The sequence below is a fragment of the Cervus canadensis genome, chromosome 32 (genome assembly GCF_019320065.1).
Source record: "Cervus canadensis isolate Bull #8, Minnesota chromosome 32, ASM1932006v1, whole genome shotgun sequence".
NCBI classification, from domain to species: domain Eukaryota; kingdom Metazoa; phylum Chordata; class Mammalia; order Artiodactyla; family Cervidae; genus Cervus; species Cervus canadensis.
This window is the reverse complement of record NC_057417.1, coordinates 14,724,278-14,748,053: the sequence shown is the minus strand read 5'-3', so window position 1 is coordinate 14,748,053 and position 23,776 is coordinate 14,724,278. Positions and strand designations below refer to the sequence as shown.

The 23,776-nt window shown below is 43.2% G+C and overlaps 2 protein-coding genes across 3 annotated transcripts in view; one reads left to right on the top strand and one right to left on the bottom strand.

The window, feature by feature from the left end:
• Positions 1–16,991, bottom strand: LDAF1 (lipid droplet assembly factor 1). 2 transcript variants are annotated; one of them, XM_043456235.1, is made up of 5 exons: positions 16,854–16,991; positions 14,170–14,366; positions 4,485–4,653; positions 2,198–2,336; positions 1–911 (listed from the first exon to the last, which is right to left on the bottom strand). In XM_043456235.1, exons 2-5 carry the CDS (start codon positions 14,263–14,265, stop codon positions 830–832), a joined length of 486 nt encoding a protein of 161 aa, XP_043312170.1. In that variant the 5' UTR covers positions 14,266–14,366; positions 16,854–16,991; the 3' UTR covers positions 1–829. The 2 variants fall into 2 exon arrangements, with proteins under 2 accessions (XP_043312170.1, XP_043312171.1); XM_043456236.1 differs by lacking the exon at positions 16,854–16,991 and adding an exon at positions 16,155–16,240.
• Positions 16,992–22,126: 5,135 nt separating this feature from the next.
• Positions 22,127–23,776, top strand: part of DNAH3 (dynein axonemal heavy chain 3) — a 233,517-nt gene continuing 231,867 nt past the window's right edge. Inside the window, exon 1 of the mRNA XM_043456022.1 lies at positions 22,127–22,247. Coding sequence (XP_043311957.1) covers positions 22,209–22,247 — 39 coding nt within the window. The 5' untranslated portion in view covers positions 22,127–22,208. The remainder of the gene's footprint in view (positions 22,248–23,776) is intronic.

Sequence of the window (23,776 nt, the reverse complement as noted above, 5' to 3'; positions counted from 1 at the left end):
TCATCTAAATAAATATTGATTTAATAAAGTACCATAGCAAATAAACTACTGAAGTAGAAATCCCATAGGATTTAAAAAAATTTTGTAGTTGTTTAGCATTTGCATAGGACTTTTTGAAGAAATGGCTTAACAAGACAACTTCCTTAATACAATACAAAAGTGTCAAGTGCAAATATTTTAAAGAGTAACATCACTGAACAGTATTCAATGGTGGAAACGATACCTTTAGACTTAGAAAAAAAGCTCTTGGCCATAAGGATAAGTTTGGACTCTATTTTCTAACTTTGTCTGAGAGGACATTATTCCCAAATGCTGTTTATCTTTCTGATAAAAGGCTCATAAGGCAGAATAGCTTGTTCTATTTTGGATTTTTCCCCCTACCTCTTTTTTCAAATGAGTGAAGAAATAAGCACCTCTCATTAAAAAGAAAGAAAAAGGAAAAACAATCTATGGTTACCCAAACTGGACTTCAGATACAAGATCTGAGCCTTTGGGAATCAGGTCACTGGCCTGTAGAGGCTCAGGACCTTGCCAAGGTCAGGTCTGCATCTCTGGGGAGAAGATGAGAGGCTCAAAGAGCCGCCAAGCCAATGGGATTCTTTGCTGATTCTCCTAGTGAGGGTGGGTCAGCTGATGGAACTGACCCAGAGCAACAAGATCTCCAAAACTGTCTATTGTAGGACCCAACAAATAAGTGAAAAAGCTAGAGGACACCTCCAGGAAGTGTTTTAACTACCCAGTCCCTTCTAAGTCATAATTCCAACGAGCAAAGATGATCCAACAGTGTTCCAGAGGTGCTTGAATAAAACCTTTGGTTCCATTCAGCTGGTCATTCCTGGTAGAGCCCCTCTACGTGTGCAGACTTCATGGCCAGCGGACAGTCACCACTGGAGTTGTGTTGTGGCAATAGCCTGTTTGGTAACAAGAGGAAATGATTAGTTCTAAGGCCTCTTTAAAGAGCAATGTTGAGTGTACACGACTGAATAAATGACATTCTTTGTTGGTTTATTTTTGGCCGCTTCTTGTAACCACACCAGATTTGGGGCTACACTAACTTTACAGATGAGGAAACGGGGGACACAAGAGGTTAAAACACCTGAGTTAGGGCGTTTTCCCTGATCCTTTTCCCTGTTCTAATTTGGATATTACATTTTCTCCAATTACTGTTTGTGCCCTTACAACAATCCAGTGAGAGAGGCAGAGCAAGGAGTAGCTCTGTTTAACCCATGAAAGAAAACTGAGAACAGAGATGTTGGATACCTAGTTCAAGATCACACATAAAAAATGGCATAGCTGGGATTCAGACCCCTATCACCAAATCCTAATTAACTGACCATTTCTTTACATCATTAACAGAAGGGAGATGTAGTAGGGGGAGAGAAATAGGTCTGTCTTTTTTCATCCCAGTGATGATAGGTTTCAGAGGGAAGTGAGAGCGGAGGTAACACTATTGGTATTAACTTAACTGGCTCCATGGATTCTTTCTGAATTTCAAGTAGCCTTCCTAACACTGATAATGCATGGTGGGGAACTATGGCACACACCAGAGCTTGGCTGACTAACACACATTCTTAAGGTTTTTTTCCTTGTGGGTTTGTACTCTACTTCCCAGCCTCCCTTCCAGTTGAGCATGGCCATCTGCCAAAATTCTAGCCAATGAGGTTGCTTGGGGTAAGAAAGGGGGAGGTTCTAGGAAAGATTTCATTTACTTGATAAAAAAGATCATACTCAGTTGGTGAGGGAGGACTCATTTATTTCTCCCTTCATCCTGCCTTGAATGTGGTTGGTGTAGCCCGGGCCACAGCAGCTTTCTTGTGGTCATGAGGTGACAGGTCAATGGGGCAACACAGAAAAGCAGAAGGCGCCTGATACCTTGAGGACACTAGGCTGGCTCTGTGCCATACTGAGCTATCTCTAGCTTTTTGCTATGCAATAAAAATAAATTCCTATTTCTTTAAGCTAGTATCTCTTTAGGTTTTTCATTACCAAAGCATTACTACCTTACTACCTGATAATTAAAAAAAAAAAAATTGAGACGGAAACCTTACTCCTCCATAAGAAGAGATGTGAGGATCTCCTCACATCTAGGCACCTCCTAGCTTTGGAGACTGAGTGTGATGTGACCAGGGTTAGGGTGTTATTTGTGAGAATCTCCCCAAATGGTAAAGACTGAATTATTGCACTGACATGTACTCACCTAAGAGAAAACCAGTAGTTGATGAGGCTGGAGACTACCATGTAGGACACCATGATTGTCCCTGATATGACGAGGGACACAAAGCCCAAGCCACACAGGACACAAAGCAGTGAGAGGCCGCCCACAGAGATGACCAGTCCTGGAGGAGAGCATGTCAAAAGAATCACTCATCGAAAACAGACTGAAAATGCTAAACCCTGTACCAATGGGTTTAAAACAACAGTTAATTCAGAAAGGTCCATCCAGTCAAGGCTATGGTTTTCCAGTGGTCATGTATGGATGTGAGAGTTGGACTGTGAAGAAAGCTGAGCGCAGAAGAATTGATGCTTTTGTACTGTGGTGTTGGAGAAGACTCTTGAGAGTCCCTTGGACTGCGAGGAGATCCAACCAGTCCAACCTAAAGGAGATCAGCCCTGGGTGTTCATTGGGGGGACTGATGTTGAAGCTGAAACTCCAATACTTTGGCCACCTGATGTGGAGAGCTGACTCATTTGAAAAGACCCTGATGCTGGGAAAGACTGAGGGCAGGAGAAGAAGGGGATGACAGAGGATGAGATGGTTGGATGGCATCACCGACTCAATGGACATGGGTTTGGATGGACTCCGGGAGTTGGTGATGGACAGGGAGGCCTGGCGGGCTGCGGTTCATGGGGTCGCAAAGAGTCGGACATGACTAAGCGACTGAACTGAACTGAAGTGAGCAGATCTCCCATAAAAATCCAGACTTCTGGCATTGCTTAAAAAGGGAGGCAGTCTCAGTACCCACATGAGCATCGTTGCATGGCACCAATTGACTGGCCTTCCAGTTTCCTCCAGGCCCCAGTGTACCCACCTGTATCGTTCTTGGACTGCTTTGCTCACTTTTGTTATCTGCCTGGCCCATGGGTATTTGAATTTGAAACTCCCTCACCCTCAAGGTCAGGGATGGACTCCCAATAGAATCCTCTAGAAGGAGTTAGCCAAGGCAGTAATAGGGGTGGTAAATTAGGTCCAATGTTTCAAAGTGCCTAACAAATACTATAACTTGCACTTACCTACAACCTACGGAAATAAAGGCTATGCAGGCTAAGTAAAGTAAAATCTAAACATAACTTTTGATTACATCTTTTACAACCCCACCTGGCAACCATTATGCAGTAACCATAAGGTCTGAATGATCATTTTACCCATCATTATTTTTAATGGGAATATTAATGAGTTAACATCTAATAAGTGCAGAGCAAATACATTTTTATAATATGGGATATATGGGGGAAAATAGTAAAAGGTACCACAGAAAGAGCATGGTTTTTATAGTTGACATGATTGAGTCTGACCCTAGTTAAGGCATTTGTAGTATGACTTCCTGGGCCTCCTTAGAGTTCTAGTTTCACTCATCTGTAAAAGGAATATAATAATAACTACCTCTAAGTGATGGCATGATGATTAAATGACTATCACACACATAACAGTCTGTGGTAGTTTCTGTCTGCTCAGCACACTTTCTCTTGCCTCCCTCATAGCCAAATTTCCCCTTCCAATGTAGAATTAATGACATGGCAAATGCTGCATGGCAGACCTCCTTCCCCTTGCCTCACAAGTGGTCAAATAGCCCACCCGGTACTTCACGGTGACAGTTTCAGGGATGGACCATAGAAAGAAAGGAAAATAGAGAAAGTAAACAAATGTGCTGCCTTTTCATAAAGATTCACAAAATCCTAGATCAGTATTTTTCAAAGGATGGCTAACAACCACAAAGAAATGGAAGACATATCTTTGTGGATTATGATCTGGTTTGAAAAGGCAAACTGAGCCAATCAGATTTACTTTCTCAGTACTTTTAACTTAGCAACTCAGGGAGAAGCTGGCAACAGGCAGTGGGACTTCAGGAGGAAAGGTGAAGGGGGACCCTCAATACACAGCAAGGCACCTGGCATGCGACAGGTGCTCAATAACTGTCTGTTGAGTGAATGGCTTCTCTGTTCAATGACAACAGTTAGCATTCATGGAGAAGCTACTCTGTGTCAAGGACTGTGCTAAGGACTTTACAGAACTGTAGGATTCAATCCTCAGAATTCTCTGAGACAGTATTATTACATCCCTATTTTACATATGAGGAATTTGAGGCTCAGAGAGAGTAAACAAAGTGTCCAAAATCACACTGGGGGAGGTGGGATTCTAACAGACTCCAGAGTCCATGTTTTAACTACTCCGACAAGCTGCCTTGGTTGATGTGATTTTGACAAGAACAGGAACATTTGACAGGAGTGAGTCATTTTCCAAGAGGGTAGGTAAATGAGTACGATACCTTCCAGTAATATGACTCCCACAAAAGCAGCCAGGGAGGTAAGCACCACGAGGAGCAGGAAGAAGCCGACAGGAACGGCTGACACAGCAACAAATACCAGCAAGGTGAGGGTCAGAAAAGGATGCCGGTCCAGGTACTGACCCACTGGAGACTTCATAAAGGAAACCACCTGTGGACAAAGGGGAAGAGCAGGTGTGAAAGCCATGTCTGAATCCCAGGTTGATGAGTTTGCCCGAGCTGCAGGAAGTATAAGCCAAGGTCAAAAAGTTGGAAGGCCTACTGGTAAGAAGTCAACAATAATAATCCTTCCAAGACATGAGCTGCCCCAGCAACAACTTAAGGCAGCTGTGGACAGGGGTTAAGTTTGAGGGCCCGCCCAACCTCAAGTCTTGTGAAAGAAGGAAAGACCCAGGTATTACTGCTCTACTGCTTCACACACACCCTCTCAGAAGACATGCTCAGCATATGCTCTGATGTGGTGGCTCAGATGGTAAAGAATCTGCCCACTATGCGGGGAGACAGGGGTTCGATCCCTGGGTTGGGGAGATCCCCTGGAGAAGGGAATGGCAACCCACTCCAGTATTCTTGCCTGGTGAATTCCATGGACAGAGGAACCTGGAGGGCTACAGTCCATGGGGCTGCAAAGAGTCGGACGACTGAGTGACTAACACTTCACTTCAACATACAACTGGCTGCTGACCTCACAGCTGAGGCTACTGAGGGAGGTTAAGTCCTGGCTACTTGGCATCACCTGGGAGCTTGTTTTGGGGGTTTTTTTGGGGGGGTCTTTAATGAATTTGTTACAATATTCAGTTCAGCTCAGTCGCTCAGTCATGTCCGATTCTTTGCAACCCCATGAATCACAGCACGCCAGGCCTCCCTGTCCACCAACTCCTGGAATCTACCCAAACCCATGTTCATCGAGTTGGTGATGCCATCCAGCCATCTCATCCTCTGTCGTCCCCTCCTCCTCCTGCCCCCAATCCTTCCTAGCATTAGGTCTTTTCCAATGAGTCAACTCTTTGTATCAGGTGGCCAGAGTATTGGAGTTGCAGCTTCAACATCAGTCCCTCCAATGAACACCCAGGACTGATCTCCTTTAGGATGGACTGGTTGGATCTCCTTGTAGTCCAAGGGACTCTCAAGAGTCTTCTCCAACACCACAGTTCAAAAGCATCAATTCTTCAGTGCTCAGCTTCACTGTCCAACTCTCACATCCATACATGACCACTGGAAAAACCATAGCCTTGACTAGATGGATCTTTGTTGGCAAAGTAATGTCTCTGCTTTTTAATATGCTATCTAGGTTGGTCATAACTTTCCTTCCAAGGAGTAAGCATCTTTTAATTTCACGGCTGCAATCACCATCTGCAGTCATTTTGGAGCCCAAAAAAATAAAGTCTGACACTGTTTCCACTGTCTCCCCATCTACTTCCCATGAAGTGATGGCACCAGATGCCATGATCTTAATTTTCTGAATGTTGAGCTTTAAGCCAACTTCTTCACTCTCCTCCTCCACTTTCATCAAGAGGCTCTTTAGTTCCTCTTCACTTTCTGCCATAAGGGTGGTGTCGTCTGCATATCTGAGGTTATTGGTATTTCTCCTGGCAATCTTCATTCCAGCTTGAGCTTCCTCCAGCCCAACATTTCTCATTATGTACTCTGCACATAAGTTAAATAAGCAGGGTGACAATATACAGCCTTGACGTACTCCTTTTCCTATTTGGAACCAGTCTGTTGTTATAATATTGCTTCTGTTTTATTTATTTAGTTTGGCTAGGAGGCATGCGGAAATCTTGGCTCCCCAACCAGTGACCAAACCCACACCTGCATGGGAAGGTGAAGTCTTCACCACTAGATCATCAGAGAAATTCCTGGAAGTTTGTTAGAAATGCAGCATCTTGGGCCCTGACCCAGATATGACTAATCAGATTCTGTTTTTTAACAAGAGTACCAGGTGATTTGTACACACATTAAAGTCTGAGAAACAGTGGGGATGAAATGACTCACCTAGAGTCACATGGCTTCCAAGTGGCAAAATCTAGGCATTCAAAGCTAAATCTTTCACTCTGGATGTCACATGTTTGCAATGGCTGCCATTTCATTAGGAGAAAATAGTTATATCATCAACCTGATACCAGTCAGGCCACAGCCTGATGACTGCTGCGAGCTTATGCTGTGTTAATAGGTAGGTTATCTTCCGCCACCAAGCAAAAGGGTTTCTGGAGCTGGTTCAGTGGGGGAGGGCCGCTTTAATACAGAGCAGGCCCTCAGCATCTGTCTCACTGTATCTCACTGTTCGCTGAACCCAGGGTTAGGCCAGGGGAGAGCGGGGAAGCTGGAAGAAAACTCAAAGAGCTGTGGGAACTGCAGACATGTTTATGCTCTCCAGGCTGGCACAGGAACCATAGTAGCAGACATAGCATAACATAACCACAACACAACACATCATAATACACACCCCATTACAACACAACACAGCACAGCTGCAAGGGCTTGCCAGGTGGAGCTTAAATATGATTACAGAACAAAAGTAGCCCATGGTCAAGCAAGTACCTCGTGAGGCACATGCGCAGGGCTATAAGTGATCTCAGCTATTACATAATCACTATTTACAAAACACGGGGCAAGAAAGAGAGGACACGGGGCGAGACAGCCTGAGCACGCCACCTTAGCTAACCTGCTCTTTCCTTACAGCATCCTCACAAGGACAGGCTTCCCTCATCTTCTTAGGCTCCATGCCATCTTCCTCCTCAGTGCTGGCATGCTAGTTCCCATTCCCTTGAAAGCCTCCATCATTCCAGAACTCTTCCCCATCAAACGTAGTCCTTCCTTTGGGCTGTGTAGGCCAGCAGGTAAATTGAAGACGTAATTTAAGCTACAGTGATCATGGGTGCCACTAATCAAAACACATGCTTCTAAATGACTTGTTCACCCAAGTGATTAAAATGCAGAAGTTGGAGGCAAGCTGGAAGGCATGAGGGTTCTGTAGTTCAAGTTGATGACTCACTCTGTTTAACTAGAAAAGGCTGTTTCAAGAAGCCACAGCAATTGGTCTTGGGGCTTCAGTATTGACAAACTTTACTTCCTGCCCAGCCACAAAATGGCATAATGTACACTGGCTACAACACCTCCAGCTACTCCTTTCTGACAAAAGCTATCTAAGACTTTGCTATTCAGCTTCTCTTGTCAGAGGCTGACTGTGCCAAAAATCACCTCTGAGCTAGAAATACACAGTGTGGATACTCCAGCATCAGAACCCAGTGAGATCTTCTGGTTAGGGCTGTTAGAGGTGAGAGAGAGTGGGGCTAGTCCTTGGAGCTGCCTCAGATCTTGGTTGCTTTCCAGTTCTAGTCCACAGACACCCTGAGTAAAGCCCCAGATGTCATCTGGCAGAATAAACTGTTCTCTCTGATCCTCATAAACAAGAGACCCAGTAATCACAGTGGGGAGGAGCAGATAAGGCTGAAACACCAGAATTCCAGGCTTAGGACTTCATACCCAGACTGTCCAGTACAGTAGCCACATGTGGCCCTGAGCACCTGATACATGGCTAGTGTGACCAATAAACTAGATTTTTAATCTAAATTTAAAAATTGCTATTTGATTCAGTCATTGAAAAAAGTTAATTATATTTCAAATAAGTTGGGTATGTTTCAAGTAGTTTTTCAAATATAAATTTTATGAAATCTGAATAGAGACCCAGTATTTCCAGTGGAAAATTAGCATGTGAATTGAGAGGTGCACTGCGTGTATTAAAAAAAGAATGCTTCATGACCTAAGAGGGTGAGATGGGAGCAGGTGAGGGAGGCTCAGGAGGGAAGGTATACATATATATATATATGTATATTTATGACCTATATGCATTGTTGTATGGCAGAAACACAAACTTGTAAGGCAGTTTTCCACCAATTACAAAATAGATAAAATTTTTTTAAAATGTAAGATATCTCATCAATGATTTTTTAATATTGATTATATGTTGAAATTATATTGTTGTGCATATATTGGGTTATATAAAATACATTATTAAAAATTAATTTTACACAGTTCTTTTTATGTTTCTTAATATGACTACTTGAAAATTTTAAACTATATATGTGGCTCACATCCTATTTATATTGGAAAGTGCTCACTCAAACTTTATCTAGAAAAAAATAAGAAGCAAACTGCTGGCTTTTGGGCAAGACTGTCATACAACCAAAGGAATAATTTTTTTAACAAATGTAAACATTTTAATATTTTTTATTGGCTTATAATTGCTTTACAATGTTGCGCTAGTTTTTGCTATACAACATGAATCAGCCATAAGTATAAAAATATCGGGTCCCACCTGAGCCTCCTTCCCACTCTTCCATCCCACTCCTCCAGGCCATCACAGACCACTGAGCTGAGCTTCCTGTGCTATAGGGCAGCTTCCCACTAGCTATTTTACACATAGTAGCATATATATCCAACATGACTTTACACATCCTAGCAGGTAGATCCAACCAGTCCATCCTAAAGGAAATGAGTCCTGAATGTTCACTGGAAGGACTGATGTTGAAGCTGAAACTCCAATACTTTGGCCACCTGATGTGAAGAGCTGACTCACTGAAAAAGACCCTGATGCTGGGAAAGATTGAAGGTGGGAGAAGGGGATAACAGAGGATGAGATGGTTGGATGGCATCACCGACACAATAGACATGAGTTTGAGTAGGCTCTGGGAGTTGGTGATGGACAGGGAAGCCTGGCGTGCTGCAGTCCATGGGGTCCAAAGAGTTTGACACAACTGAGCAACTGAACTGACTGAGCGTAGATATGTCAAGGCTACTCTCTCAATTTGTCCCACTCTCCCCTTCCCCTATGTCCATATGTCCATTCTCTATGTCTGCATCTGTAACCATGCCCTGCAAACAAGTTCATATGTACCATTTTTTTAGACTCAAAGGATTTTGAATTAGATTCAAATTTTTAAAAAAGATGAACCTGGCAGTTCTGTGGAAGAGGCAACAAGGAAGATTTGCAGGGAAACTAGCAAGAGATAATGATGGCCAAAACTAGGTTGATGGCAGAGGAGGAAGAGATGCTGTATGAAAGAGGAATGAAAAATGAAAAATCAACAGGACCGTCTGGCATGGGGATCCAAGAGGAGAAATGCAGGAAGGGACTACTTACAGTCCTTAAGAAATCTAATTCTTTCTTAACCTCTTCTAAATCTGGGGCCTACAACCGAAAAATAGAAAGTCATTCAGATATGCAGAGAGACCAATTTGAGATGCACACAATTAAGCCCAGCAATTGTCTTCCCTTAGGGAGGATGGCCCTGCTCCGACAGTCTGTCTCAGAAGGGGAAGATATGATTCAGTTATGCCTAATAATAATAGAGAATATTCATTAAATGCTCAAGTGCCAAGTACTATTTTAAGGACTTTCAATAAACTTCTTACTTCTATCTACAATGCTAAGAGATAGATAACAAGGGAAAATTTAACATTATTTAAATTTGGGAATTAGAATATAGCAATTAACTTTTCATTCTCCCAGGCAACAGGGTGACACAATGGAAGGACAGAAAGTGGGAGAGCTTATCACTCAGGAACATTTTCCATCCCTACCCTGAAATAGATCCAGGTATTCTAATCAAGATTTTACAGGCATAGGGCAGTGCTGAATAACCCAGGAATGCAACGTTGGAACAGACTGGCACCATTAAGTGCCAGACTCTGTGCTAAGGCCTTCTCAAATAGCATCTGAGATCATCCTCACAACAAATCTATGAGCCTGGCGTTGCTTATTTTAGAGAAGATGAGATGTAGAGTCAGTGAGCCTGAGCAACTTGCCCAAGGTCAGACAAAGATGACTTATTTTAAAATGCACACATGAGTGTGGGAGGTTCCAAAGTAGGGATGATGTGGCCAGTGTTTAAGGACATGAAGCCTCCATCCGGAACTATTTAGAAGACAGGCTAATTCCCTGGTCTGAGAACGAAAAAAAAGAATCAGTATCCACTGTCCTTTGCTACCAGAAGGGCTCTGGAGGGCAGACGGATCAGGATTATTTAAAATCACTGGTAATGACAAATCCAAGGTTCTATGTGATAGTTTCTTCTAGATTATGGTCCTATAATTCAGGATTGGGACTCAGGTGCAAAGGAGGTAACTCAACAACATCCTTTGTGGAAGGAAAGGGCCAGCATGAGAGCAAAACGATTTTGTCACAGGTAATCCACATGGAGATATCACTGACAAGGCGGGGTGGGGGAGCAGTATCTGCCCAGCCCATGCTCTCTCTCTCTCCTCTCTGAAAACTGCCCCCTCCCCAGCAGGGGTATAACCCTGAAGCCATGTTTATACCCATGAAATGAAAAGTCCCAGCCCAGCTGCCATCTCCCTGGTTAGAGGTGAGTTGGTCAAGCAGATTCTTGCTCCTAGGAATCAAGCACCCCCAAGACCAAGTTCCACAGAAGGTGTCAGCAGGAAACTGGAGGAAACATGGGGAGTTAAAGGTACTGTCTTGGGCAAGCGTGTCTGCCCAAGTGAAGAGAACAGCAAAGGAAGCCAGGCGGCAGCGAGAGGAGGATGAAGCTGATACACAAGGAAAAGTTATAATGAGGAGCAATACGGTTCAAGAGAGAGTATTGAGAGTTACCTCTGACCCCAGTGACCTGTCTGACCATTTTAACCCCTCCTGAGGCTCCACCCTGCTATTTCTTGCCTTTGGCTTCTGTGACAGCTTTACATTTCCCCAAAGTTCTGGCAGGTTCCACCGTTTGTTTGTTTAAGCTATTTTTGGCAGGTTTCTGACTCTGTCAGCCTAAAAGTAAGACATTAAGACTTTATGTTCAAGAGGTTTCCTAAAAGAGATGATGGAGTTGTTTCACAAACACTCGATCTGGAAACCATCTCTTCTTATCTGGAACTCAAAGGGCTTATGAATTCTAAGGATATAAATTACTTAGGACAAAAAAAATCACCTAAATATCATTGAAGCAAGGGGATGACTATATAAATTATGGTATATCAATCTGAGGGGAGTTTCTACCACCAAAAAAGCAATGGGTAGGAAGACCTATGCTTCAATATGGAAAAACACCAATATACAATATCAAACAAAAATATAGAACTACATCTGCCATAATTAAAAACACTGTATCTAAAAATTACATACTGAAGAGGCCCAATAATAACAAAAACAAAAAGATAATACCACCACTAGATTTATCAGTGATGGGTTTACAGATGATTTCCCTTCCTTTGTCTGCCAATATTACTCTATTCAGACACAGTTAATACTAATTAATCAATTAATATAGGCTTCCCTGGTGGCTCAGAGGTTAAAGTGTCTGCCTGCAATGCGGGAGACCTGGGTTCGATCCCTGGGTTGGGTAGATCCCCTGGAGAAGGAAATGGAAACCCACTCCAGTATTCTTGCCTGGAGAATCCCATGGATGGAGGAGCCTGGTGGGCTACAGTCCACAGGGTAACAAAGAGTCAGACACGACTGAGCGACTTCACTTTCACTTTCTTTTCAATTCAATTAATATAATTTAAAAATTTAAAAGAAACTACTCTACCTCAGGACTATCTGAAGAATATCAAGGCTGAGCAAACTGGTGATCCATCCCTCATTCTGACAGTCAACTGCCCTGGAAGTTATCTAGTTCAAACCCACTCCACTGACCGTGGCTGAGGATCTAAGGCAAAAAAATGAAGAAATGCCAAGAAGTCGGAGTTCCAATGCTTCGAAATGCCTACCTTAGAAGGTAGATGTGAATATTAAATAAGTTAAGAGATGCCAAGTGCCTAGCACAGTGCCTGGCATATAGTAAGTGCTCAACCAAGGTTAATTAGTGTATAGTCAATTCCTATTATTTGCAGAATCCTTATCTGTGAACTTGCCTACTCACTAAAACTGATTTGTAACCCTAAAATCAACACTTTAAGGTGCTTTCATGGGCATGCGCACAGCAGTGAAAAACATGAACCACCTGAGGCACATGTTTGCATCTGAGGTCAAACTAGGTTAACACTCTGCCTTCTTGTTTCAGCTCTTTATACAACTGTCCTTTTCATGGTATATTTACTGCCACCTCTTTCTGCATTTTTATGGGGTTTTTTATTGGTGGTGGTGATTTTCCCATTTAAAATGTGTAGCAGTACTGGCTTGTATTCCTAGGAATAAGAAGGCTATGATGTGCCTTATAGAGAAAATGCAAATACTAGACAAACTTCATTCAGGCAAGAGATACAGCTGCCTATATAGTATAGGCTGTTGGCCTGGAGCTCAATCTTAATAAATCAACAGCATGTATAGGATAAAGGTGCCTTTAAACAAAGACACACAAAACAGGCTATGGTTTTATTGGCTGATGAAAACATTGGCACCAGAAGTCTGCCAGAACCTATTTCCCATTTGAGCAATGGTTCAACTGATCTGTGAGATGCAATTGGAATGGTTCAGTGTCTGAGGTGAGTCAACAGAACGAACACAGATAATGAGAATCAACTGAAAATGTAGATAAGTATGAGCACCTTTCTCACTAACATTAGTAACAAGAATCTCAGTCTGCTGACTAGAAAGTTACTTGTCTAATCTAAAAATAGCTTGCTAGATGCACAGAGTGCCAGAGGCATTTTGGGATGAGTTCAGAAAAGTTTCCTATAGAGTACACTGCTCTAGACTACAAAGGGGTGGGTCCTCAGAGATCCTAGTAGAATTGTGCCATCGAATACAAAAATCAGATCATCAACCAGCTCACTTTGTTACATACATATATGTATTGCATAGAAAAAAGTCTAGAAGGGCATTCAACAAAATGTTAATAATATTAATCTCTGAGAGCTGTTTTTCCCCCCGAAAAAATGCTGAAAGACATATAGAAGAAAACAATAGATATAAAAGTTCAAGAAACCAAAATATACTGTCTCAAGTCCCACTGCCATTGAATGGCTCCTGAGCACTTGTTAAGTGGCTAGTTCAAACGGAAATGTGCTGTAGGTGTAAAATACACACTGATTTCAAAGACTTAGTATAAAAAGAATGTAAAACATCTCAATAACTTTTAAAATATTTTTATAATGATTACATGTTAAAATGATACATTTTAGATATATCAGATTTAGTAAAATAACTATTAAAATTAATTTCACCTGCTTTTTTTTACTTTTAAAATGTGGCTACTAGGTAATTTTAAGTTACATATGTGTTCTATGTCATATTTACATTGGACACTGGGTTTCTAGTGAAACACTAGTAGTCTCTCATTTTTAGGGTAACAGGTCAAAATTATAACAAAAGGATGGTATCTGTGGTACAGACTGAGAGTTGCCTCTGTCTCCAGCTAAAGAATTATACTTGCTACAAGGGATGATCAGAAAACTAAATTCTGGTATCTGTGAGAGGCAACTGGAAGTTTTGTGTGTGTGTGACTTTTAGGACGTCTCCTTAAATTGGAGGTGGCTTGCATGTCTTTTTCTCACCTCAACATCTTACCGCTTAGAATGTGGATTCAATGGCTGATACTCTAGCAGTCATCTTGGTCAGTGAGTTTGAAGGTCATAACTTAAACATGACATGGTGGGGAGTTAGAAAGATTCTGATCTATCTCCAAATTTTTCCTACTTAAGGGAGAAATAATTTTCTATGGTCTTAAGCTAGTGTTATTTTGGAATTTTCCATTATGTGCTCTGATTAGAAACTGACCTTTGAGTTACTCTGGACAGACGCTATCAGCAAAGATAGCTTCCTCTGCAGGTCCCGCAAGTCCTTTGAAGTACTCGGGGGCTCCTCTTTCGCCATGCTGAAACCCACTTCAGTCTCTTTAAGGATTAATTCGACCAGGAAGCTCTTCAATGCAGGGCACAGTCAAATCTCTCATGTCACTTTGTCTCTTGTTGTCACTGGAAGAAGTGAAAAGTATCTTAAACCATTAGTGGTCTTCACTCAATTGACCCAACGAGGGCTTCTACTGTCCTCACACACTAATGATGGGCATAGAGATGAAGGGTAACCAGGCAATATCCATCAAAATATCAAATTGTACACACCTTGATCCAAAAATTTATTTTCCAGGAACCTGAAGGAAACAATCAGTTATATCAAAACATGCCAAAAGGATGTGCGATTATCCCTGTTTATAATACATACTTAACAGTAAAACAACAGGAAAAAGTTGTCTACTGATAAGAACTAGGTTAAATAATGATAAATTCATACAATGGAGTATTGTATAGCCATTAAGATGATGTTGATATTTATTTAATGAAAATATGTCTATGATGTGAAAAAATTTTATGTATATATCCATAATATAAAATATATATATCCACAGTAAAATAAAAGATCTAGATGGACATATAACAAGATGTTAATAGTATTATCTCTGAGAGCTTATGTTTATTTTCTTAGCCTGATAAAATGCTAAAAAGAATACAGAAGAAAGCAAGGGTGAAGACACTATTTCAAACCCCACTGCCTTTTTTTTTGCCAGAAAGCCTTTCTCAAACAAATGACAGTGGCCAATTTCTTTATTTACTACCCACACTAAACAGGTTGGCTCCCAATTACACTGTGCCATAAATTACTCTCTATTTACTTTTAAGTCTCATTTCCATAACAAGAGAGGGACAAACTTTGCCACAATTATACTCTGTGACTCAATGGCCTGGAATTTCCAGGACTGTCCCAATAGTAAAAGCTGTTTGTTAAATTATATATCTATCTTTTAAACCCTTTTTAATTTTTATATAAACAAATACATTATTATTTTATATTTCCCAGAACAACACTGTAAGGCTGGGCTGTCACAGAGATATCTTTTCCATTATTCCTTACAACTTATCTCCTGACCTATAGCACAAATGCTAAAAGATTCTATCACAGTGGACAAAATTAACTGGAGATGTTCACATTTATTTACCATACTCAACATCCCACATGGTAATTATGTGAGATGGGAAGTGATGATGGTGGTTTAATTGCTAAATTGTGTGGAATCTTGGGACCCCATGGCCTGTAGCCTGCCAGGCTTCTCTGTCCATGGGATTTCCCAGGCAAGAATACTGGAGTTCTTCTCCAGGGGGTCTTCCTAACCCAGGGAGGGAACCCGCATCTCCCACACTGCAGGCAGATTCTTCACCACTGAGCCACCAGGGATGACTTATCACCTAATATCTATAGGGTCTGTTGTTGTTGTTGTTTAGTTGCTAAGTCGTGTCTGATTTTTTGTGACTCCATGGACTGCAGCCCACCAGGCTCCTCTGTCCATGGGATTCTCCAGGCAAGAAGACTGGACTGGAGTGGGTTGCCATTTCCTTCTCCAATAGGGTCTAGTAGCAAATTAAAGCACATTTTAATCACCCAGCTAGAGATTTTCTCCTACAATCCCTTTTGTGAAACAGGAATCCCCTGGACTGGACAGGACTAGACCCTTCATTCCTATATTCTGTCTCTGAAAGCTGCAGCTGGCATAGATTAGAATTGGCCATGTTCCCAGCACTCAGCTCCCCTAATCTCAAATCTGCAACGGGCAGGAACAAGCCCAGCTCCCGTCACTGGTTCCCAGGGCCTTGGAAACCTAGGGGCCATCCGGACAGGTTTGGGAAGTTCAATGTGAATAGCGTGGGTAGAAAGCCATCGGCCATAGCCGTAGAATGCAATCAGCTGGTCACCCAATCCCTCTCACTCACTCCTCGGAGGGGCCTCCTCAAGCAAAGACAGGTCTCAGGAGGAGGGAAGGGGGCAACCCCTTAATCCGACGCAGCGCACAGTTCCCCGCCTTCTGCGATCTCCGCGCCTTCCGGGCTGAGCCAGGAAAACACAAGCCAACCCGCCCTTTCCCTTCCACGGCCCACCCGCTAAAAGCCCCCCTCTCTTCCTCGCCCGCCCCTCCCGGGACAAACGGAAAGCCTGAACGTTCCAGCCGGGATGGAGAGAAGTCGCACCGAGGACCCCGTCATTAATTTGGGGAGGAGAATCCACCTTGGGTACACCCTGCAGTGACGGGGCAGGGGGGGCCCGGTAGGGATGAGGGCATCCGTTTTGATGATTCCTGAAGAGGAGGTGTGGAGACTTCCCAACCAGGTTTCCCAAGAAAGGGCGGGGTCTTCGAGGTGGGATGGGGTGGCAACCCTTTACCGAAAGTAGTAGCAGGTGTAGGAGTGTGTGTGTGTGTGTGTGTCGCAGGGCTGGGGAGGGATGAGACTTCCCTTAGTTGGGGGGGGTGGGGAGGGTTGTCTAGCGGGGGCCGGGAAGGATGAGACTCCGTGTGTGTGTATATGTCACCGACTCCCCTTTCAACCCACCGCCGCCGCGCTCCTCCATTTGTCCAGCCCGGCCCAGGGGTCTAGCCAGCCGGGGCCCTCGGTCCCCCACGCCCGAGTCCTCACCTGGTCCCCGGGGCCGCGGTGCAGGCGGAGCAAAGGAGAGCTGACGGAGCCGCGGGCGGGCGCGTGAGCCTCCGCCCTCGCCCGCGCCCCAGCCAGCCACGCCCCTCCGCCGCGTGGCCCCGCCCCGCTCTTCCCCTTCCTTTCCCCGCCCCTCCCCTTCGCTCGGCTCCAGCCTCCTGCCGCCCTCCCAGGGCTGCCTGCTTCAGCGTTTTGGAGCTTCCGTGAGAAACCCGAGCGAGGAGCACGTGAGGAAACTAAGGCTCAGAGAGAGTTGCCGTTCCTACACTCTTGGCTTGTAGTGAGGGTGCCCCGGCCATCTCTGAGACAGGTGAACTGGCAGATATGAATGGGTTTTTACAGGGTCTTAGGGCTTCTGACTAAAAACCCTGAGCTACCTCTTCTGGAAGTATCTCTGGAGCTCAGGACAGACAAGTGATGAGACGGTTCCTTGACTGAAACGTTTTCATTATTACTTCTCAAATGCAAATATCATGAGCCAATGAGATCCTTAAAAACTCTGTTAGGTTAGTATCTCCATTTTATACATGAAAACGTCTAATCCAGAGCCGGAACGCATGTTCCCTGACCTGAAATCCAGCCCTATAGCAGGGTTTTTCAAGGGGCAGCGCTGTTGACATTTTGGGCAGAAAAGTTGTGTTGAGGGGACTGTCCTATGCGTTGTAGGATGTTTAGCAGCATACCTGACCTCCAACCAGTAGATGCCAGTAATACTTCCCTGCAAACAACCAAAAATGTCACCGAACATCAGCTAATGTTCCCTGCATAGTTGTCTAGGTTGGGAACAACTGCGGTAGAACATACTGGTGAAGACAGTGAACCGGGCCCAACAATCCCAGACTCCGGTCCCAAGTCAGACCCTTACTTGGAGAGAAGGATAGACTCGAGTAATTGGTCTGCTACTGCACAGTTCTCAGGTTCTGTCCACCCAGGGACATGTACTGATATATTTTCATCTGTGACCTGTGTCAGTAGCCATCTGGAGAACAGCTCTTTAAGAAAGAGAAAAGCAATCACAGGGTTGTCGTGAGGACTGGTGCAGTAATGGCTATAAAGAACTTAGCACCTATCAGGAACATGGGAGGAGCCCAAAAATATTTAATGAATTGTGCTTTTTTAAACCTATGTTTTTTCAAGGTTATTTGGTTTCTTTTTTTTTCTTTTTTCTTTTTTTATTGCAGTATAATTAGCATATAACATATGACATATAAGTATTAGTTTCAGGTGTATGACAATGATTCAGTGTTTGTTTATATTGCAAAATAACCATCACAATAAGCATAGTTAACATCTGTCACCATATACAGTGACAGAATTTTTTTCTTGTGATGAGAGCTTTGAAGATTTATTCTATTAGCAACTTTAAATAGGTGATACAGTTTTTACTTCTTTCACTGATTTTGCCCATCCATCAAGGATGTATTAGTTCTACCAACTAATATTTCTAGAAATAGTCAGGCTAGTGGATTGAGAAATAGGCATAGGGTATATAACAATAATAACCTAAAGGATCCTGCTCTAACTCCTAACTCTGCAAGAGCCTAAGAAAGGGAGAAGCTAGGTGAAGATAGGAGGTGATAGGAGGACCAACAGATGTGTCCCTAAATTTTTACGTTTCAAGCAGTTCTGTCTGGTTTCATGCCTTTTGTTCAGCTGAGGTGTGATGGTTGCCCCACCCAGGAAAGGGTCGGTTATATATATATATATATATATATATATATTTTTCTTTTTTAAGGGTTTTTTTCTTTTAGAACATAACTGAACCCCTTCTTCCCTGGTGGGTGTTGCTTTGGAAAGCTGAAGTCAGGCCTCCATTGGAAATTTTGTTCAAGGATGCCATCTAGGGGTGTCTCTGTGAATCTTCTAATTCCTTCCACTCCCATTTTTGCCCAGACAGATAGATTTTGCTTTTCCCTGTTTGTTGGCTGACTCCTGTACAACACTATATATTCCCTGATGGTGGGAATCTTAGCATCTATTTGTAACACAAGGACTTGGCTCTTGCTGTTATGGGTCAATCAAATAAATCCATGTGCAGCTTCTTCTACACCTTTCCAGAGTTACTTACCCTGGCTAGCAACTATTTTCAGACTCAGTAATGACCTGCCAGAAGCACTGGACCCTGAATTAGAAATGTGTGAAAAATTCCAGCAATAGATTGAGACTCTAAACTGTTAACAAAGATAAAGACAACCTAGAACCGAGCTGACCTCTTCTCCCATGTTGCCAGATTTAGCGAATACAGGACACCCAGTTCAGTTTGAATTTCAGGTGAGCAACAGATAACTTTTTCATATGAGTATGTATGGACATCCTGTATTTTATCTGGCAACCCTGTATGCTTGAAGTTAAGGGATTTAAGGCCTGCATCCTCACTTGGAAATTACTGATCAGTAGATTAAGTCAGCAAACAATTCTGGTGCTAGTGAGGTCGTCTGGGTTAGAGGAGGGGTGATGGAATTTTCATTCTCTTTGGCAGATATTTTATTTATTTTCTATCTTCCTTCAGACTACATGTAGGCTTTTGGTTAAAACCATGGAGCAGATACCATAATCAAGTTCCAGCTTTGCCATTGATCTAGCTGAGTGGCTATGGGCAAATTAACCTCCCTGTTTCTCAGTTTCCTCAGTTATAAAACTTGTGATAATTGTATTTATATTCTCAAATTGTTGAGAAGATTTGGAAACATGATGCTCATTAAGTGCTTTCCACAGTGCCAGCAGCTGATATATATCGAGAAATGAAAGCTATGATTATTACTTTGATGTTTTTGTATACACATAGACTTAAAGCCTTAAAGCACAATTTCAGAAGGAGGCATGTTCTCTACTCACCCACAAGGTCATGAGGTTCATGGGCTCCCTACCAGGCCCTTTCTAAAGTACTTTACTTTGTTGGGTTACAGCTGCTGGGTTTTTTTGTGAGACATGGGGTTTCATATCCTATTATAGGAGGCCTAGTAATAACCCCATTTCTGTCTAAAGTCTCAAACCCTGTCACTGGCTCATTTGTTCTGAACACTATTTGAAACTGTTATGTATACTTTATGGTAGAGAATGCAAGTATAAGAAATGAGGAGCCTCAAGGTTATTTTCTAAGTATGAAAGTCAAACTTGAGGAAGAGGTAAGACGGAGAAATAGAAGTACTTATTACTATATGATGCTCATCGTAAGATCTAGAAATGTTTGTGTTCTGGGCAGGCACTTTATGGAAAGAACACTGAACTCTGGAGTCATAAGGACAGGGTTCAAATTGTGTCAGCAGGACTTGTGAGTCCTGGCAACTTGGATAAGTTGTATATCTTTCTCAGTGTTTGTTTCATCAATCATAAAATGGCAACATCATGGAGTTTGGGGGGAAATTGAATGAAAAAACAAATATAGAAGCATGTCTTCCAAAAAGAGCTCAGTAAATCGAATTTGAGTTTAAAAGAATTTTGAAAGTGACCACTTAACATGTGCTTTGAATGTCTGTGTGCTGTGCTTAGTTATTAAGTTGTATCTGACTCTTTTCAACCAGGGACTGTAGCCCACCAGGCTCCTCTGTCCATGGGGATTCTCCAGGCAAGAATATGAAGTGGGTTTCCATGCCTTCCTCCAGGGGATCTTCCCAATCCAGGGATTGAATGGCATAGCAGTTAATCATGTCTTTCGTGTGTGAGCATATATGTGCATGTGTTTCTTTGTTTATCGTGAGAATGATGTTTAGCCACATTTACAGACTGCCTACTGTATTGAGTGACCAAACTGCCCCAGTCTGTCCAGGACTAAGGGAGTTCCCAGGAAACTGGGACAAGTTTGTCATCCTTCTACTATGTGCAGATTGCTTTACAGGCATTATGTCGTTAAACTCTCAAACCCACCTATGAGGTAGGTTGTCACATTATTGGCATTTTACACTGTAAAGGACACTTGGAGAGATCAAGCAGTTTACTCAAGCCACATAGCTAATTAATGGGAGGGGCAGAGTCTGAACCCAGACCTGTATGACTCTTGGACCCAAGAATTTAACCGTCACTCTGTGTGCATTGGGCTTCCCTTGTGGCTCAGCTTGTAAAGAATCCGCCTGCAATGTGGGAGACCTGGATTTGATCCCTTGCTTGGGAAGATTCCCTGGAGAAGGGAACAGCTACCCACTCCAGTATTCTGGCCTGGAGAATTCCATAGACTGTATAATCCATGGGGTTGCAAAGAGTCGGACACAACTGAGCAACTTTCAGTTTTCTGTGTGCTTTTCAGTTCAGTTCAGTTCAGTCGCTCAGTCGTATCCGACTCTTTGCGACCCCATGAATCGCAGCACGCCAGCCCTCCCTGTCCATCACAAACTCCCAGAGTTTACTCAAACTCATGCCCATCAAGTCGGTGATGCCATCCAGCCATCTCATCCTCTGTCATCCCCTTCTCCTCCTGCCCCCAATCCCTCCCAGCATCAGGGTCTTTTCCAATGAGTCAACTCTCGCATGAGGTGGCCAAAGTATTGGAGTTTCAGCTACAGCATCAGTCCTTCCAATGAACACCCAGGACTTATCTCCTTTAGGATGGACTGGTTGGATCTCCTTGCAGTCCAAGGGACTCTCAAGAGTCTTCTCCAACACCACAGTTCAAAATGTGTGCTTTTAGACCCCTCCAAAGGCACAGCCTCTAATTGCCTGTCACCACCTGGATCATTGCTAAACACCTTCCCACCTTCCTTTCTGTCACCAAAACTTCCTGCTGCCTAGATGGCCTCCAGCAAAGGGAGAGACCTGGACACAGAGCTGAGTCAAGCCCAGTCTTGTATCGGGGCACAGCAGAGGCCCCTCCTTCCCTAGCAACAGACGCTGAAGCCTGGTGACTGGCTCCAGGACCTGGGTACAAGCTCCTCCAGTGTTAAAATAACCCGAGAGGAGGAGGAGAGAAGGATTCAGGCCCCAGAGGGATAGTTTGGTGAGTGGCTGCCTCCCCCTTCTCTGTGTTAGCATGTGACTCTGCTTCAGATTTTCCTCTTCTGTGAACTCAGTGTGTTCCTGGAAAAGTTCCAAGAGAAGGGCCACTCAGTGGAAGGGAAGTGTGGCCTTTACAGGAAGCCACAGCACAGAGCCGGGAGAACCCCAAGGCTGCTGTTTCATTCTCCAGCTTTCCCCTCTCTTCTCTTCTACCAAGAAACTGCTCAGTGGGCTGAAGTCTATGACCTCAGAGAGGCAGCCCCGTGAACAGAGCTTTCAGAACATCTGCAAAGTTCCATCATCTGTGACATCCCCATTATGCTATAAGGAAGTGTGAATCTCAGAGCCACTGATAGAAGAGGAAGAAGCTGAGAGAGCTCGTTGTTCCTTTTTTTAATAGGTCCAGTTAGAATGGACAACATGAATGACACGGATTGCTCGTCTCAGAAGGTAGGCGTGAATTTTAGAGTGTGTTTCTTTTTTCGTTCAGTTCAGTCACTCAGTTGTGTCCAACTCTTTGCAACCCCATGGACTGCAGCACAACAGGCTTCCCTGTCCATCACTAACTCCTGGAGTTTACTCATACTCATGTCCATCGCGTCAGTGATGCCATCTAACTACCTCAGCCTCTGTCATCCCCTTTTTCTCCTGCCTTCAATCTTTCCCAGCATCAGGGTCTTTTCAAATGAGTCAGCTGTTCACATCAGGTGGCCAAAGTATTGGAGTTTCAGCCTCAACATCAGTCCTTCCAATGAATATTCAGGACTGATTTCCTTGAAGATGGATTGGTTGGATCTCCTTGCAATCCAGAGGACTCTCAAGAGTCTTCTGCAACACCACAGTTCAAAAGCATCAATTCTTTGGTGCTCAGCTTTCTTTATACCTGTAATATTTTCAAGTGGATAGGAAGGAGGCATTTCAATCACAAACCAATAGCCATGTTAGATCTCCTTGACCACACATGTGCATGCCTGCATGCTCCATCCCTTCACTCATGTCTGACTCTTTTCAACCCTATGGACTGTCCCCACCAGTCTCCTCTGTCCATGGGATTCTCTAAGCGAATATACTAGAATGAGTTGCCATGCCCGCCTCCGGGGATATTCCCAACCCATGTCTCCTGCATCTCCTGCATTGCAGGCAGATTCTTTACCCACTGAGCTGCCTGGGAAGCCCCTGACCAAGCATGTATATTAATTATATTTTGTTGTGTCCTTGAATTATGCTTTGTGATGCATTAGGCTTTTGGACATCTTTAGGTTTTGTTGAGAAAATTTCAGGAATAGACACCTTTCTTTTCCTTCCTTTCCAAGGCCATTAGATCATATATTTCATCCGACAGCTCCCAACAGTGGATGTATGTAAGAATATACTGGGAGTCTCTTGAAAATATGGAGATTTGGCCTCACTCCCAAAGATTCTGATTCAGAAGGTCTGAAGTAGAGCCCTGCAATCTGTATTTTTAGCTAAGATCCTAGTGATTCTGCTGTTCCAGGTCCTCAAGTGAGCATTTGGGAACTGTTTCCATGAAAGGCTTGCAAACATCATGTACAGTTAGAAATAAGGCACCTGAAAGGAACAGTTCTACCCAATCTACATGGCAGAATCTTGGTGGAAAAGCTAAGATCCATTAAGTTGCCATATATTGAGGTGTCCAGAGGAGCATTTTAAATCAAAATTTTGTAAAATTAAAGTGGATTTGTTGAGAGGAAAAAAAGTAAATTTGTTGACAATTACTGAGCCTACCCCCGAAGTGAAAACATGCTGCTATCTACCAGAGAGAACACTTAAGCATTAATATTTTTAACAAACTGTTCTGGGTATCCAAGTAGCTGTTTTCTGCTATCATGGTTTTTACAGTTCTATATGTATAAGTCTTAGTCTGTGCCTGTGAACCAGCTCAAAGTTTAATTTGTTTTTCAGAGGTTCTGCTTCTCTCCATTATGTTCTGCAAAATGCTCAAGGTTAGTTTGTTTTCT